The sequence below is a fragment of the Monodon monoceros genome, unplaced genomic scaffold (genome assembly GCF_005190385.1).
Source record: "Monodon monoceros isolate NGI ecotype Baffin Bay Population unplaced genomic scaffold, NGI_Narwhal_1 Super_Scaffold_9, whole genome shotgun sequence".
In the NCBI taxonomy this organism is placed as follows: Eukaryota; Metazoa; Chordata; class Mammalia; order Artiodactyla; family Monodontidae; genus Monodon; species Monodon monoceros.
Window position 1 is genome coordinate 13,033,269 of NW_021703786.1, and position 16,600 is coordinate 13,049,868.

The following is a 16,600-nucleotide window of genomic DNA, read 5'->3' on the forward strand; positions in this document are numbered from 1 at the left end:
TGCTCTTGTCTATTTCCCAGAAGCCTAGAGCACAGTGCCTTGCTGGGGATGGGGAGGGGTGCACACAATGATTTGTTAAATGAGTAGGCCACGGCACTGACTTCTTTTGGTCTTCGTAATTCCCCTCTGAGAGAAGTTTTAATATCCCCATTTCAAAGATAAGCCAACTGAAGCTTGGAGTGGGTAAAGTGCCTCATTCATTCATTCAACAGACCCCTGAATGAGCAACTACCCTGCATCAGATTCTGAGAATACAAAAACGAAATCTCTGCCATCACAACGTAGAATGGAGGAAAGAGACATAAAGGTAAGTATAACACAAGGTGGATTATAAGTGACAGCTAGTATTTATTGGGTACTTACTAAGTGCCAGACACTGCTGTAAGCTCTACATGTGTTTTACTCCTTCCATCCTCCCCAAACTCTATCAGCCAGGTGCCATTGTTATGCGCGTTTCTCCTGTATCCATAGATGAAGCATGGTGATTGCTTAAGGATTCATAAACCTCAGGGAAATTTTCCTGAAGGACTAGTAATTAGCTAGGCAGAGAAGGTGAGTGGAGAAGGCAGGGCCATTTCAGGAGAGGGAAAGGTTTGGAGGCCACCTACTGGAAGCCTCCACAGCATCCCAGGCAGGGGCTGGTCAGGAGGCTGCAGGAGCACGCAGGGCTCAGTGTAGAAAAGAGAGTGGTCCATATCCTACAGGTAGTTATTTGAAGGGTTTTAAGCAGAGGAGAGACTTGGCTAGATTTTTAGAAAGATCATCTGGGCAGCTGGGTGGAGGTAGATGGAAGGGAGAGAGACTCAGAATAGTAATCCAAGCTCAAGCTGATGGTCGCCTGGACCAGGGCTTGGGGCAGTGAGGAGGAGATGAGAGAGAGAGGCAAAGTTTTCCGGATCATGATGGTTTGGGGATTGTTAGAGGACAGAGAGCAATTTTGAAGGACACCCAGTTTCGGCTGCTAATCCAGGGGGATGGGGGAGATCTGATGAGGTCAGTTTTGGATGGATCCCAGGTCTTCTGGCCCCCAGTCTTTTCGCCTCCTGGCGCTGCCAGCGACGACTGCCCGCGGGCGTGCTCTCCCAGCACCAGGGAACACAGCTGCTCGGCTGGCGACTGAACTCGGAGCCGGAACCTCACGCTCCGGCGGTGGCGGGCGACAGAGGGCGCTCCCGCACACGCTCAGGCCGCTCTGGCCCAGCCCGTCTCAGTGGCCGCGGAAGGTGACGTGGACACGGAAGTGGTCGTCGTCGTGGCTGCACCGGTGGGAACGGGGCGCAGGGCTCAGAGGGCGGGCGGACGGGCGGCGGCGGTGGTCTCGCACCTGCGGCGGCCGGGGACGCAGGCTTTGTAGGTTGGGTGCGAGTCCGCTGAGCCGACGAGCGGCTTCTCAGCCCTTCTCTTGCCCGTCGGAGCCGGGACTCGTTTAGCCGGCGTCACCATGACCAAGGCCGGTAGCAAGGGCGGGAACCTCCGCGACAAGCTGGACGGCCACGAGCTGGATCTGAGCCTCAGCGACCTGAATGAGGTCCCGGTCAAGGAGTTGGTCAGTACAGTCCCGCGAGGCCCAGGCGCCCACCCGCGACTGGCGCTGGCCCCTGCGTTGGTCGCCTTCTTTCGCATGTCTCAGTCTCCATGGCTTAAAATGAGGTGGGGGGAGTGGGACTAACTCCCCGGGGGAGGCTGCGTCCGGCCCCAGTTTTCTTCCTGGGATGTACACGTGTCACTTTGGCACAGTTCCAGAAGATGGGAAGGAGCTGCTTGTCTGGCTATGGGCTTTTTACGGGTCAGGAGTGAATCTCCCCCCCCCGCCCCCATTTCAGGGGCTTTCGCAGCGCTCAGCTCCTTGCCCGACCTAAAGTAGGAGCCCTCAGAGCGCGATTGCTGGATGTATTCGGAGAATGAATGAACAGATGAATGAATGACTTGGTGCAAGTAGGCCTCCGGTTAGACCTGGGTGTGGCCCAGACCTGGCTTTTCTTGGAAGCCAGAAATCCCAGCTGGCTGCCCCAGCCCTGAGGCATGCTTCCTTGAAGAATGTGACATCTCACTGCTTGGTTGGCAAAATCTCTTCCCAACTCTGAAACTGGTGGGAATCCGCACCATCGTGGCCCACCCCTCCACCCGCCTACTCCCGTACCCCCAACCGGGGAAACAAGCCTGAGGCCCCAGGGACGTTACAAGACTAGTTTGTTGCCAAAGTGGAGTTAGATGGTACATCCCTGCTTTGCCCACCTGGTTCCCCACCCGCATCCCCCACAGTAGCCTCCCTTTGGATGACCTGCACTTTCCTCACTGCCTTTAACAAATTATATTTGCGTTTGGCACTTGGCCCAGTCTTCCCTCTGCCTTGGCTGTGTAGTATGGAGGTTAGAATGGGAGTCCCAGTTCATATATCAGCTTCATTGCTTAATAGCTGAGTGCCCTTGGCAAGCTTAGTTCTCCTTTAAGCCTAGATTTCCTCATGTATAAAATGGTGATAATTATTCCCATCGCATAGGGTTGTTGGGAGAATTAAATAAGACTGTAATGTAAAATACTTGGCAGGTAGCAAATGTTGATGCATGTAACTATTACCACGGTGTGCTTCCCACTGTGATATCTCAAACTTCTTTAGGTGGTCAAACTTCATGCTTGGGACTTTGACATTTGGAAAGTCCACGTTGGCCCAGTGTCCTTAACTGAATATTTGCCTTCTTGCCCGCCCCATGTTTCAGCCTGGCCCTAGAACTGCTGTCCGAAACCTTTTACTCCAGGCCTCCGGTTGGTGCAGCATTGCCCCTGGGAGAACGGAAGGGTCAGTTTTGCTGAGCCTGTCCATCCCAAACCCCATGGGAAAACAGAGCTGGGTTGTGAGGGCCTTGATTTCACTCTGCATTCACTCATTCATTCAGGTACGAATCAGCCAACGGGTATATTGAGTGCCTGGAAGACCCTGAACTGGAGAATATGGAAATCACAGAGCTATATTAGACACAGTCCCTGCCCTGAAACCTAATAAGGAGCAGTGCTAGAGAGAATCTTAAAAGTGCTATGGAGAATTTCTGAGAATCTGGTCTTTTTTCCTTGGATGTTCTCCAGCCAAATCCCTACTGTGCATTCTTCTCTAGGTCGTGGGTGACTGGCTCATTTTTCCTTTCGTGTCTCCAGGAACATACTTCAGTGCTATTTTTTGTTTTTAAAGGCCTTTTTTTTTTTCCTTTGTTGAAAAAAATTTTTTTAACATCTTTATTGGAGTATAATTGCTTTACAATGGTGTGTTAGTTTCTGCTTTATAACAAAGTGAATCAGCTATACGTATACATATATCCCCATATCTCCTCCCTCTTGCATCTCCCTGCCATCCTCCCTATCCCACCCCTCTAGGTGGTCACAAAGCACCGAATTGATCTCCCTGTGCTATGCAGCTGCTTCCCACTAGCTATCTATTTTACATTTAGTAGTGTATATATGTCCATGTTAAAGGCCTTTTCTAATCATGGGAACTTTCTGTGGAAAATGCTTCATTAGCAGATGTCACTGAATTATTCCATGTGTTGATCTGACATTTTGTTCTCATTCCCTTTCCTAGGCTGCCCTCCCAAAGGCCACCATACTGGATCTGTCCTGCAATAAACTGACTGCTCTACCGGTAAGACTGGCAAGCAAGCATGATTCCTTCTAGAGCCCTGCTGCTTCTCCTTCCTGTCTGGGGGAGTTGTGTCATAAGGCATAATTTCAGGATAGGCCTGCAGGCAGGCTACCACTAAAAAGGGCTAAGCCCTTTTGCACACATGGCTCACGGCTCACCACCAGGAGCTATGCCTGCTATCTCCATTTTCATTCGAGCTGGAGCAGCTAGTAAAAGGTAGAGTCAGGATTTGCGCATAGGTGCCTCTGACTCGGGGCCTCCTGGACTGTTACGTCACAGTGTGTGAGCCCGAGGCCAAGGTCTTCTCTCTTTGGGTCCTAGTCGGATTTCTGTGGCCTCACACACCTGGTGAAGCTGGACCTGAGTAAGAACAAACTGCGGCAGCTACCAGCAGACTTTGGCCGCCTGGTCAACCTCCAGCACCTGGACCTCCTCAACAACAGGCTGGTCACCCTGCCTGTCAGCTTTGCTCAGCTCAAGGTAACAATTCATGACGCAATGTTTCATGGCCAGGTGCGGCAGGGGCCTCGGGGACTGAGGGAGTGTGGCTGTGAGAGAGGCCGAGAGGAATACCACCTTGTTGTCACAGCCTCAGACGGCTTTCCCTGCGGCCGGAACAGAGAAGGGCTTTCTTTCTGCTCATTTCGTTCCACTTTGAGGGGCTCTTTATGTGAACTCGGGCTTACCAGACTCTCTGCCCCATCTGTTTAGAGTCTGAAGTGGCTGGACCTGAAGGATAACCCCCTGGATCCCGTCCTGGCCAAGGTGGCAGGGGATTGCTTGGATGAGAAGCAGTGTAAGCAGTGTGCCAACAAGGTAAGCACGAGGCTCCCCAGTGGCTCCTTCATACATTCCCCTGGGACTTGCCTCTGTCGCCTCCTGTTTTCCCCTCCCAGGGCACCCATAGCTGTGTGTTTTTTTTTTTTTTAAAGAAGATGTTGGGGGTATGAGTTTATTAATTAATTAATTTAGTTTTGCTGTGTTGGGTCTTCGTTTCTGTGCGTGGGCTTTCTCTAGTTGTGGCAAGCGAGGGCCACTCTTCATCGCGGTGCGCAGGCCTCTCACTATCGTGGCCTCTCTTGTTGCGGAGCACAGGCTCCAGACGCGCAGGCTCAGTAGTTGTGGCTCACGGGCCTAGTTGCTCTGTGGCATGTGGGATCCTCCCAGACCACGGCTTGAACCCGTGTCTCCTGCATTAGCAGGCAGATTCTCAACCACTGCGCCACCAGGGAAGCCCCAAATAGCTGTGTCTTTTAAAGCATGAAGGTCTCTGAAAATGTCTACTCTGAACCTGACAGGCAAAGGCACCTTTGTTTCTCTCTTTACAAGCAGTAGAACAATACTGTCTTCTGCTCTACTGCAGTACTTCTGTTCCTAGAAATCAGGACCTTGCATGATCCAACACTGCACTGTTGACAGTTGTTTATATGGAATAAGAGGGTTAGGCACTGTAGCCTTTCTGAGTCAGTTATTGAATTTTGATAATAAAGGTGTTGTTAGTATTTGTAAGTTTATACCTGTAAACAGACACATCCTGGGCACATCTGGCATTTGACTTCAGTTGAGTCATCTGACAGGAGGAAGGAACTAACTGGCAGCCTGGAAGGCAAATATTGCCAATAACCTTGAAGGTGCTTTGCATTGTTTCTTAAGAACAGCACTGTGCGCATCTCTCAAAAACTCTAGCTACAGTCATTTTTTCCCTCCAGCTTTAGAACAGATTGCTGCTGCTTCAGCTGAGCACCAGATGACTTACCTGGCTATGTTTAGGGGGCGTTGTGAACACAAAAGAGTTAACTTTAAATGCTAGATTAGTGTAAGCGAAATGTGTGTATGATGGGTCTCTGTGAATCTCGGGAGTAATGGCCTTTCTTTTCGTATCATTAGCTCAGGGCTTCTCAGATAGTCTCATCCTCTGTGTCACCCATTGTTACAAGAAACCAAGCACAACATCAGTGCATCCAAGAAGCCAAGGCAACAGCTTGCCCTCAGCTGGGAGCGGTACAAGTGATCTGTGAATCCTGTTCTAAAAACTTGGTGCTTTAAGAATGTTGTCTGTTCTGAAGACTAACAATAGCTACCATTGACTGCTCTTCCTCTGTTGTGCCTGCTTTGCATGTTTCATCTCATAACCCTCATGAACCTGGGGAGTAGGTGTTACTTCTGTATGTCTGACCCGAGAAACCCTCAGTATGCAACACCTTTCATTTATCCATTTATTCATTCAACTAATACTATATTAAACCAAAGTTGCTGATATTCCAGTTTTTGACCTACAAAAATAACTTTTGTTGAGTGTAAAGATCTTTAGTATTCACAGATACTTTCCAGACAAGGCTCTGGGGAGCACGGTGCGTTGGGGACGTGGTGAGAAGCCATGCTCCGGCACCGCTGCCCTCTCCTGCACACACCTTTAGGCACGTACAGGAGTGGCGTGGGCCAGTCAGAAGGAGGTCGCTTGTCTCCAGGAGTTATTTTAGGTCTCGTCAGTTCTGACCTTGTGGGTGCATAGTAACTAGTGAGCTTGGCACATAGTGAGGCACCTTTTAAAACTAACTTGTTAGTTCAACGGTAGTCATCGGGTGCTTCCTACCTGCCGTGGGCGGGGATAGGTAGACAACAGCAACCCTGCAGAGGCTCTAGCAGAGCCTCTCCCATCTCGGACTGGGCTGTGTTGTCAGGTAACTAACTCCTGACGTATTGTAGCCAAGCTAAAAGGGGCGGCTCTTAAACGTCCAGGTTCTTTATTTAGCCTGTTTTTACCCCCTAAAGACAACTGAATGGTTGGTGCTTATATAAAATTCAGAGTTCAGGGTGAGACAGGGACTTTGAACTCGGGCCCCCTCTCCACATCATGCCTGACCTTCCTCCAGATCCTGCAGCCCCTTGTTGAGCGGCCATTTTTCAGTAAGCTTGACTCCTCTGGAGAGGTGCCAGCTGGTGCAGGTCCTGGGTTACTCGGGACAGGGTTCCTTGTGGCTTTAAGCCAGGCTCTTGGAGGGAGTGGCTTTTGCAGACCTGCTCCTGTGTCCCTCTTGTGATAGATGTGGGCATGTCTGAAGTTGCCATGAAGTAAAATAATTACATTTGAATACATGTCTGTCCTGCAGGTTGTCTAGTGCAGTAGCGAAACAGAAAATTAAGACAATTTGCTGTCTTCATTTAGAATACTTGAGCTTTTCTTCTCTTATTAATGCAGTCAAGCAACAGTGTTCATTGCGCTCATAAAATGCCTTTCTCTTACAGCTCTCCTGCCTCTGTGCACTATACGTAAGAGGGACAAGCTCTGGCCTAGGAACTCAGCAGACGCACACTCTCAGCTATGCTACTTTCTAGCCATGTGACATCAGAGCCTGGGTTTTCTTCCTTATTTTTACAATGGGCATCCGGTCAGTTGCTCATCACACCTGTATTGAGTGCTATAACTAGCTAAACGCTGTGCTCACCTGCAGAGCTAAGGACAGTAGTCCCTGACCCTTAGGGAGCTTACAGTCTAGGGTGGAGATGGATAAGAAAACTCCCACCAGTGGGAGGAGGGGAGCCTGCGGCAGCCAAAAGAGGTCAGGAAAGTGTCTTAGAGGAAGTGCTGTCCCTGTTTAACACAAAAGTTGCTGGGAGAATTACATGAAGCGATTGTGAATGGCAGGACTTTTTAGATCCCAGTTGGCATTGTGTTTCACAGACTTCTTTCCTGACCGCTTTAGTGAACTGGGCTTATATGGCTCTTCTCTGGCTAAGGTCGGTGCAGTGAGGACACGGGATAAGGTTAACTCCGTTAGCTATGCACAGCTTCCAGGGCCTCTGGAAAGAACAGTCTCTTTTCTGAGACTCTCCGCAGTGAAGACAACTGCGGGGAGTACTTCAGCACCCTCCTGTCCCTTTGCAGGTGTTACAGCACATGAAGGCTGTGCAGGTGGATCAGGAGCGAGAGAGGCAGCGGCGGCTGGAAATAGACCGAGGTAGGTGGCCACCCGCCTCATGCTTGAGGAGCTAGGATCCAGGATAGGAGCCGTGCAGAGCAGTGGGGAACAGCGTGGTGGTAGATGGCAGCATCTCTCCAGTCCTGGCTTCTCCACTGAGCCCCACAGTCATAGTCAACTGCTTATCTTTCTGTCTGCTTGGAGGGTTAATAAGTATCTCAAATTAAACATGCCTAACCAGATCCCCTTCAGCACCTTGTGGTGTCCCCCCATAATGGGAAATCACCATCCCTTTAGTTATTCAAGCCTGAAATTGGGAAGATGTCCGTGATTGCTTTCTTCTGTTACTCCCACGTCTAGTCTATCAGCAGTGGCAACTCCAGTGCCACCACCGCAGTCAAGCCTGCAGCCGGTGGACTGCCACAGTACCTCCTAGCACCATGTCCTGGCTCCATACTTGTGCCTTCTCCACACAGCAGCCAGGGAGATCTTTTCAAAACACAAATCACTTCTGCTGCTATTTGCTTAAAACCCTCTCACGGCTTCCAACTGAACTTAGAATGAAATTCAATCTCAGTAACATGGCCAACAAAGCCCGCCATGACCCAGGCCTGCTTGCTTCTCCGGCCTCGTTCCACACACCAGGGAGAGAGTGCAGTTACCGTCAGCCACACGATCCTCTGCTGTTGCTTGGACACACCAAGAACAGTCTCATCTTAAGGGCTTTGTTGGCTTCCTTTTCCCTCAGGTCTTTACGTGGCTGCCTACTGGCTGCCTACTGGCTTCATGTGGTCCTCATCTGTTGCCCTAGGTTAACCTTAACCGTTTCAGAACCACTCAAACGAGAAGAGCCAACCCACCTGCCACTCTCTGTCACATCCTCAGTTATTTCCTTTATGGCGCGTATCACTGTCTTTTCCCCTATATGTTCACTTGTTTATTGTTTGTCTCCTTCTGTAGAAAGCAGATGACTTAGGCAGTAGAGCTTGACTTTTCTTCACTGCTGTACCCGAGCACTTGGAACAAGGCCCGGCACACAGTAGGTGCTCTGTTGACGAGCCGGCTGACTTCTGAGCCCGCTTGCTGGAGGACTCCCGTGGTTAGAGGGACATGTGTAGTACTGGTTACAGGCGGCCCCTGAGATTGGAACCCCTGAGTTGTGACCGTTCCTTGTACACGCATGGCCGCTGTACTGCCCATGTTTACTGTGACCACTGCTGCTTTCGCCTCTGGATGGCACATGTTCTCTTGAGGCTGGGCAGAGTGTGTTCTTGGCATTCTTGGTGCTCAGCTGGAACTTGGAGCTTGTTTGTATGTAGAAAAGCAGTGGAAAGCTACAGTGATAAGAATAGTACTATTCAGCTCCATGATAGTTCAAATAGGCTTTTGAGCCCTAAAAGGACATTCAACCACCATTTGTGGCATTCTGGCTTTGGAAAAATGTGCTTCAGTCTTCCAGATAATTTGGGAATGCGTTTTTAGAAACCAGTAATTTGTAAGCTGGGTGCTGTATGTAAACATACTTGAGCTGTGGAATAAATCGGAATGTTACATAGACTCCTGAGTTGAAGTCTAGGGTACCCTCTGACAAACTAGTAGTCTTGTTTTTTCAGGAAAACATTTCCATCTTCTCTAACCTTGAACCTGAGCGCTCCCTTTTTCTTCCTGCCCTCCCCATGCCACATTCCTTTCCGAAGCTTGGGAAGATGGGACTCCCATAGAATCAACACCTCCCTTGTTTCCTCTCCTCATAGTTGAGTTGTGCAAGGCTGTCAGTGGCTGTGTCTTCTGAATTAGTACCTAATTCTAAAGAAGCACCAGACTCATCACCCATGCCTTTCTTATGCCCCCCACCCTTGTTACGTCACCCTAGTCTCTGCTGCTTGTGGCTGGGAGTCCCTGAGTAAGAATCCACCGAGCAAACCCTGAGAGCAGCTTAGTATATTTTAGGGAGGGCTTACTTCCAGAGAGCAGAAAGACAGCTGCTGCTTTTTGACGTATCTCATGTGATCCACAGCATAAGGGAAGGGAGCCTGACTCCATAATCACTTGAGAAAGCACACTGGAGGTTTGTGGGAGAGAAGCCACTTTTGGGTATACTTTCTCATAGAGGCCGAGAAGAAGTGGGAGGCCAAGCAGCGAGCTAAGGAGGCTCAGGAGCGGGAACTGCGGAAGCGGGAGAAGGCGGAAGAGAAGGAGCGCCGGAGGAAGGAGTATGACGCCCTCAAAGCAGCCAAGCGGGAGCAGGAGAAGAAACCTAAGAAGGAAGCAAATCAGGCCCCGAGTAGGTTTTTCTCTCAGTTGCAGGGTTCCAGGAGGGGTGTGGTGGGGACATGGCTTAGGTTTCCAGGCATGGCTGAGTGAGCGAGCGAGCGAGTGAGCGAACAAGCTTGCAGACCTTGTCAGGTACAGCATACTCATAAGGCCTGGGAGTAACTCAGAGGGTCCACTTACGGGGAATGGAGACCCTCCTACTGCCCCGAGTGGTTTGTTTCCCCAGTGTCACATGCTTATGTGCAGGTATTTGGGTCAGATGTAGCTTAGAACGTTTCCAGAACAGGGAGTTGCACTTTTTGTAAGGGTTAGATTCTAAAATCACCCAGAAAGGTGAAGATTGCATATGGTCACATTACTCTTAAAAGTCCCTGACGTCATCCAGGAAGTGGACTGAGCTTTTGAGTGTGTGGTGCCGTCTCAGTGGTGCCAGCACTGCCTGTGATTTTCTTCCCCAGTTGGACCCGATCACTCTGTTTGGTGAACACCAGGGGAATCACTTGGCCTGCATTTGGGGAGCCATGTCGTATATAAAACACGTTAGTGTTTTGCCTGAATATGTCCCGTTGGATTTGTGTAGCAATGTGACTCGATGTATAAGGGAGGACCGTATATCCTCTGGGCCAGAAGGGACACCTGAGGGAGAGGAACCTGAGCAGGGAAGCTCTGTGGGGAGGGAGGCCTGCAGGGCCTGTCCCTGCTTGCCCCTGCTAGCCTTGAGCAAGTTGCCCAACCTCACCACCTTTCTGTTGCCTTGTGTAAATGAGGATCATACCTCCTTACAGATTACTGATAGGATTAAGTGAGAAAAACCTATGACAGGATCATGTAGTTCTTGGAATGTGGGTGTTCAGTCAGGTTTTTTAAAAATTTGCCTAAAAATCTCAAAACCGTTTTTTCTTCAATAATTATATTCACTGCAGACAATTTCTTTATATATATCGGAAAATGGCAATCACCTGTAATCCCCTGTTCCCAGCATTAATCACTGTTACCAATATGGTATACTTTCTTTCAGGCTTTCTTTTTATAATAAAAACATTAACAATATTCATAAATTTTGAACCTGTTTCCCCAAATGGGCAGCACTCTACCCACGCTTGATGCCTCCTGATGAGCCCCTCCCCTTGGTGCTAAGGGGCCCGGATCATCAGCATGTTATGGAGAACTTAGGACCCTGGGGACTGTGTGCTAAGTGAAACATCCAGAATGAGATCCGGTTTTGAATCTACTCCCTGAGATCCAAGGGAGAAAGAGTTCATGTTTCAGCCTCTGCATAGCAAAGTTTTCAAGAGCTCAGATGGTCTAGAAAACGTGTTCTCCTCAGGGCCGGGGGAGTTTTCATCAGAGCAGAGGGGTGTGAGTGGACGCGCACGGAGACTGGCATCGACTGCAGGGTGTGCGTCCTTAAACTGACTGGACTTTTTGCCTACTGTGACTTTGTCCCTCCAGAATCTAAGTCCGGCTCTCGGCCCCGGAAGCCACCACCCCGGAAACACACTCGCTCCTGGGCTGTGCTGAGGCTGCTGCTGCTGCTGCTGCTGCTGTGTGTGGCTGGTGGGCTGGTCGCCTGTCGGGTGACGGAGCTGCAGCAGCAGCCCCTCTGCACCAGCGTGAACACCATCTACGACAGCGCGCTCCGGGGCCTGCGCAGCCACGACATCCTCCGGTGGGTCCTGCAGACCGATTCTCAGCAGTGAGCTTGTCCTCCACACCTGCTGCCTCCCAGCCTTGGAGCTTGGATTCCTATGGAATTGGGTTCTGTTGGACACAACCTCTTTTTAGTGTCAGACCTACCTGCCATCATCACATGGCTGCCGTTTGGTACTTGAGACCTCCTCTTTGTAAGACTTCTTTGTTCCTTAGTCAGGGTTCCCTGGTGGAATAAGGAGAAATAGGAGGTGGGGCCAGTTACCTGCATGCTTAAAAGAATAGGCTTGGGGTGGGGAGAGGACAAAACATAGCCTTTTCTAGTTGTTATACAAAGCTGTATAAAGGCAAGACTCATTTCTACTAAAGGTCAGCTGTCACTACATTTATACTTTTGTGTGTCACAAACCCTTTCTTTCATTCCTCCCTGGGGAGCCAGGGCAGATCAGGAGGCAGTGTGTTATTGGGGACTAGGGGAACACCATACTCAGCAAATCTAGTCTAAATTGGGGGGGAGGGGCGTACCTATTTTTTAAGGACCTCAGACATTCAGATATTTTAACAGTCATACAAAATCTCAGGCTGTGACAGGACTTCCAGACCATCCAGTCCAATGTAACACTTGTAGACAGGGAAACTGAGGCCTTCCATGACTTGCCTATGGTCTCCTAGCTGGTTTGAGGCAGAACTGGATTCCCACCCTGGTATCCTTTCTTCCCATCATTTTGCCTCCTTTATAGTGTACTGAGAGAACAAAACTTACACCAGAATTGTCTCTTGGCTGGAGTATAGAATCTTGCACGGGAAACAGATTCATGACCCACAGATAGAAATCTCATAGCCATGAGGGTCTTGGGCAGCTCTTGTAGAGTCCTGCGGCACTTCATGTGGCTTCTGTAAAATGGGGATGGTCCAGGCTCCTTGCGTCAATTTGAGAGCATTAATTCCCTGATTGCCAATAAACAAGAAGGTGGACCCTTGCAAAGCCACATTGTCTGTGACAGCTCTCTTACATAATCGGTGTGACTAAATACCTCACAGGCAACCTGAAAACTAAAGCTTCATAAGAGACTGAGGTTTAGAATTGATTCTAGATATAACTACACAATGAAGGGAAATAAGTAGCATCATGGAGTTTAAAAGTGGTACACTAACGACTTGCATGAATAAGGGCAGAACTGTCCATTCTCTTGTCTGCCAGACTCAGCATTTTCTTGCTCTGTGGCCTCCTTTTGCCTCCTTTCACAACAGTTGGATGAAGGGATCAGAAATGGCCGTCACGGTGCTCAATTCACAGAAGACTCCCGATTCCCCAGGGAGAGCAAGAACCTGTCATGTCCAGAGACAGAGTGGGGTTCGTCTTCTCACTGACACTTGTGACCGTCCTGACAGTGGAAGAAAAGACTTGTTCTTTTCTCCCTCAGGGAGAGCTCTGCTGCGTAGGCCCACACCTTACTCAGAATCACTACACGTTCCTTTAGTCTTCCTCCAAGCTCCAGAGCCATTGGTACAAATGCTTTATTGAAACTAAACACATAGTACATAAAATGAGATTAAGAGAATACAGAAGTCAGCATAGTGATCAGACCTCCCCCCGTTCCTTGGCTGCTTGAGGCAGCTTCCGTGGACGGGAGGAAGGCGGGAGCACGTCCAGCCTTGTCAAGCAGCCCGCCGAGGGCAGTTCACTTGTGACCTCAAGATTTGACGCTGAGGTTCTTTTGGATTTTTACAGTTATTAAATACGTGTCTGAGTGGTCTGTCTTTGTTCCTTTGTATTTTGAGGGCTGGCTGGGGCAGGGGTCGGGGTGGTTTGTACGTGGCAGTTGACTTGCTGGGAGGGGAAGGCAAATGTGAGCATCTCAGCCTCTGCCCCAAGCTGACAGGTAGGGACACTATCGCAAACAGCGACGCCCAGGAAAGCCTGTTGTGGGCAGGACCCAGGCTGTGCTGCAGGAGGTGCTTCTGATCCCTGCACTGTAGTCATGCTCTGAGGTCGGGGGGCTGGGGTGGAAATCAGCTTTTCATCCCTGTCCCTGAGGGCTGGCATCAGTCTGCACTGTCTAAAGAGAGATCTGGCTGCAAAGCGGTCATCTGAAGGTAGATACGCCTGGAGAGCTCTGGTCCAAGACGGCGGGAGGTGGCTGTCACACCTTCCCCACGGCGCACCTGTATGTCTGCAAGCAAATTCTGGCGTTCTTGCTCAGAAAAACACCGCTTATAAGCCTGAAAGTGGTAAATGACCTGTTAATACCATACCACCCACGGTCATTCCTCATCTGTGAATAAGGGACGGGAAGCTTGGGTTGGGGGATGAGAACCATCCTCCCTCCCTGGTCAGTGTTGACTCTGATCTCAGACCCGCACTGTTGACTTACAAGGCATTCCTGGGCCCTCACCAGTGCTGTCCATGGAAACTGGGAGTCCACTAAGGCCACAGTGCACTGGGCAGTGACCCCTGGAACGGCATACCTGGATCAGGAGCTGTGGGGAGGGGTAGGCGTCCACAACGGCACTGGCCATTTCCAGGCTGACTCGGTTCAGCTGCTGAATCTGTCTCCTCCAGACCACTGCAAGCCCCCTGCCAGAGCGGTCCACCTTTGCCCCTCCAGCCCAGTCACTCTCCGGGCAGAAGGAGAAACTAGCTTGATCTCGGAGCTTCCTGCAAACAGCACAGTTGAGCTGCAAGTCGCGTGTTACTGTGCTGCACCTGTCCCCTTAACTAGGAACTTAAAAACCCTCCACTGACAGGGGAAGAGGTGGGAACGACGTTCTACCTGGCCAATTTGAATGCTCATTCTGTCCCCTAGCAGTGCTAGTTGCCGATTCCCATAAAAATGACATCTATTCCTTTTCATCAAAAAAGAAGTTACCAGAAAAGTACGAGGCTCTTGCTTGCATTGAGATTGGGGTATCTTGATCGGGGAGGCAGTGTGCATGGGGGTTAGTGCACAGCACTGGGTATCAGGCAATTTGGAGTCTAGTTTTGGTTCTTCTGATCTGCTAGGAACTTTGACAAGTCGGTCTCTTTAGGCCTCAGTTCCCTCAGGTATAAAATGAGGGACTTGGATTGGATTGTCTCTGAGGAATCACTGATTTTAAATTCTGACTATGAACAGCCCTTGAGCTAAGTAGGCTAAAAAATTGTTTTACAAGGGCTTGTTTCATTGTGACCTGACCTGCAATGAATTCTGGTAAGCTGGCCCACTGATAACCCAGTACCAACCTGCAGAACACAAACTTACACATAAGCTACAGGAGAACATTTTAAAGGGACTGAGCTTGGGGGCTCTTTCCAAGAATTCCCAGGGTTAGGTCAACTCCTTCTGCCTCAAACTTGAGTGACAACAGGCTAGCAGCAGAGTTTAGGGGAAAGGGACATCATCTTTGGGTACAAGAACTACTGTAAAAGACAAGGCCAAGCAACCGAGCCAGGACTTGACGGGGGCACTCACTTGAAGGGCGCCTCAGCCACTGCCTTGGTGAATGTGCAGGCCAAGTCGGCCAGCTCTTTCCAGCTCTGCACAATTCGAGCCTGGGCTTCTGTGTGTAGCTGCAGATCTACCAATGCCTGGAAACCCCAAAGCAGATGGGTATGCAGAGGTTAGTTTGAAACTGTTCTCTCACCGTTCACTGAAGCTGCACCCCAGCCCCTTGGCTCCCCGTTTGGCCCCTTCTCGCCTACTCAGTGCCGAGGTAGAAAGTAGTGTCCAGCAGGCATTTTACTCTTCATCATGGTGAATCGGGTTAGATGAGAGCGGGCAGCCACGATGACTCAGGCAACAGAAGTTCTTACCTCTTCCATGTCTACCCTGGTCACCACAGCCGCTGTGTTGGCCTCCGGTTGTCTCTGCTTCTCCTTCTCCTTGGCCTGTTCTCCGTTTGCCACCCCCTGTTTCCTTCTCCTTGGGGGATTCGGAGCCCTGGAGCAGGGAAGGAAATCAAAGAGTGGCAGCTCCAGGCCGAGCTCGGGCAGAAGAGGTGTGAGAAGACCGGACCAGAGAGTCCCACAGGGCTAGGACGGATGCTATTTTGCAGAGGGACCCAGATCTGGGATGAATAAATTCACCCCCGTTGGCCTAAGAGCTGCCCCTTTTAATGCTAAGTCTCGAGGACAAATCCAAACCTGAAGCATTTCTCCGGATCCACAATCACCAGTGACAGAGCTTTCCCAGCTGTCCTTGCTGTGATGTCAGTTACAAAGCTCCGAAGCGTTTTCTTCCCTTCCTCGGTGCTGCCCAGACTCCCCTGCGTGAAGGGGCAGAAATGCAAGCACGCCTGCTCCCTGCAGCCAGCCCTCCGCCCCAGCCTCAGCGCCTACCCTCTGGCTGTGCCCACCTGCTTGAAGTTGTAGATCATGGACACAAACGCCTCTGCCAGGAGCAGCACCAGAACCATCGGCTCCTCCACCCAGTCCTCCTCTCCATCCTGTCAAAGGGCGTGGAATCCGGCAGAGGGAGGCAGGTCAGCAGGTGCTTAGCACCTGCGAGAGAGACCCAGGCCTTCTGGGTGAATGACTTCATCCCCATCAGCCTAGTCCACTTTTTTTTTTTTTTTGCGGTACGCGGGCCTCTCACTGCTGTGGCCTCTCCCGTTGCGGAGCACAGGCTCCGGACGCGCAGGCTCAGCGGCCATGCCTCACGGGCCCAGCCGCTCCACGGCATGTGGGATCTTCCCGGACCGGGGCACGAACCCGTGTCCCCTGCATCGGCAGGCGGACTCAACCACTGCGCCACCAGGGAAGCCCAGCCTAGTCCACTTTGCATTATCATTTCTCTTCTGGAATGAAGTCATGGTGGCAAGAAATAGTAACCCATAATCCTGTCCTTCCCAGTCCTCAACTGTTCAGCCTCAGTGCACTGCACCTCTGAGGCAGTGAGTAAGAAAGGAGCATTAGTGAGTTGAAACGGACTGAGAAGTAACTGCCAATATTTCTATGCATTCTGGATAGGGGAATGGAGGGAAGGAAACTCTTCCGAAGGATTTGGAACAAATAAGTAACTTGGGCTTTGAGGGTAGATGCTAAGCTGAGGTTTTGTGTGACAAAGATAAGGATCACCGAGGAAACTTCAGTCTGTGAGAACACCTTCGTCGCCATACTAGGGCATAATCAAACAGCCGAGGCCGC

General features: G+C 50.5%; 2 protein-coding genes across 6 annotated transcripts in view; one reads left to right on the forward strand and one right to left on the reverse strand.

Moving 5' to 3' along the window:
- The first annotated feature begins 1,239 nt into the window (after positions 1 to 1,239).
- LRRC59 (leucine rich repeat containing 59) lies at positions 1,240 to 13,231 on the forward strand. Its single transcript, XM_029212690.1, has 7 exons — positions 1,240 to 1,546; positions 3,572 to 3,631; positions 3,953 to 4,111; positions 4,343 to 4,447; positions 7,518 to 7,590; positions 9,662 to 9,835; positions 11,278 to 13,231. Exons 1-7 carry the CDS (start codon positions 1,442 to 1,444, stop codon positions 11,523 to 11,525), a joined length of 924 nt encoding a protein of 307 aa, XP_029068523.1. The 5' UTR covers positions 1,240 to 1,441; the 3' UTR covers positions 11,526 to 13,231.
- A 222-nt stretch (positions 13,232 to 13,453) lies between these two features.
- Positions 13,454 to 16,600, reverse strand: part of EME1 (essential meiotic structure-specific endonuclease 1) — a 6,096-nt gene continuing 2,949 nt past the window's right edge. For 2 of the 5 annotated variants that reach the window (XM_029212687.1, XM_029212688.1), the window contains exons 4-9: positions 15,811 to 15,900; positions 15,599 to 15,720; positions 15,269 to 15,395; positions 14,928 to 15,043; positions 13,945 to 14,134; positions 13,454 to 13,698 (exon numbers count right to left, since the gene is read on the reverse strand). In XM_029212687.1, coding sequence (XP_029068520.1) covers positions 13,522 to 13,698; positions 13,945 to 14,134; positions 14,928 to 15,043; positions 15,269 to 15,395; positions 15,599 to 15,720; positions 15,811 to 15,900 — 822 coding nt within the window. In that variant the 3' untranslated portion in view covers positions 13,454 to 13,521. Of the gene's footprint in view, positions 13,699 to 13,944; positions 14,155 to 14,927; positions 15,044 to 15,268; positions 15,396 to 15,598; positions 15,721 to 15,810; positions 15,901 to 16,600 lie in introns of all 5 variants that reach the window. The other 3 variants (XR_003792025.1, XM_029212689.1, XR_003792026.1) reach the window with 3 other exon arrangements.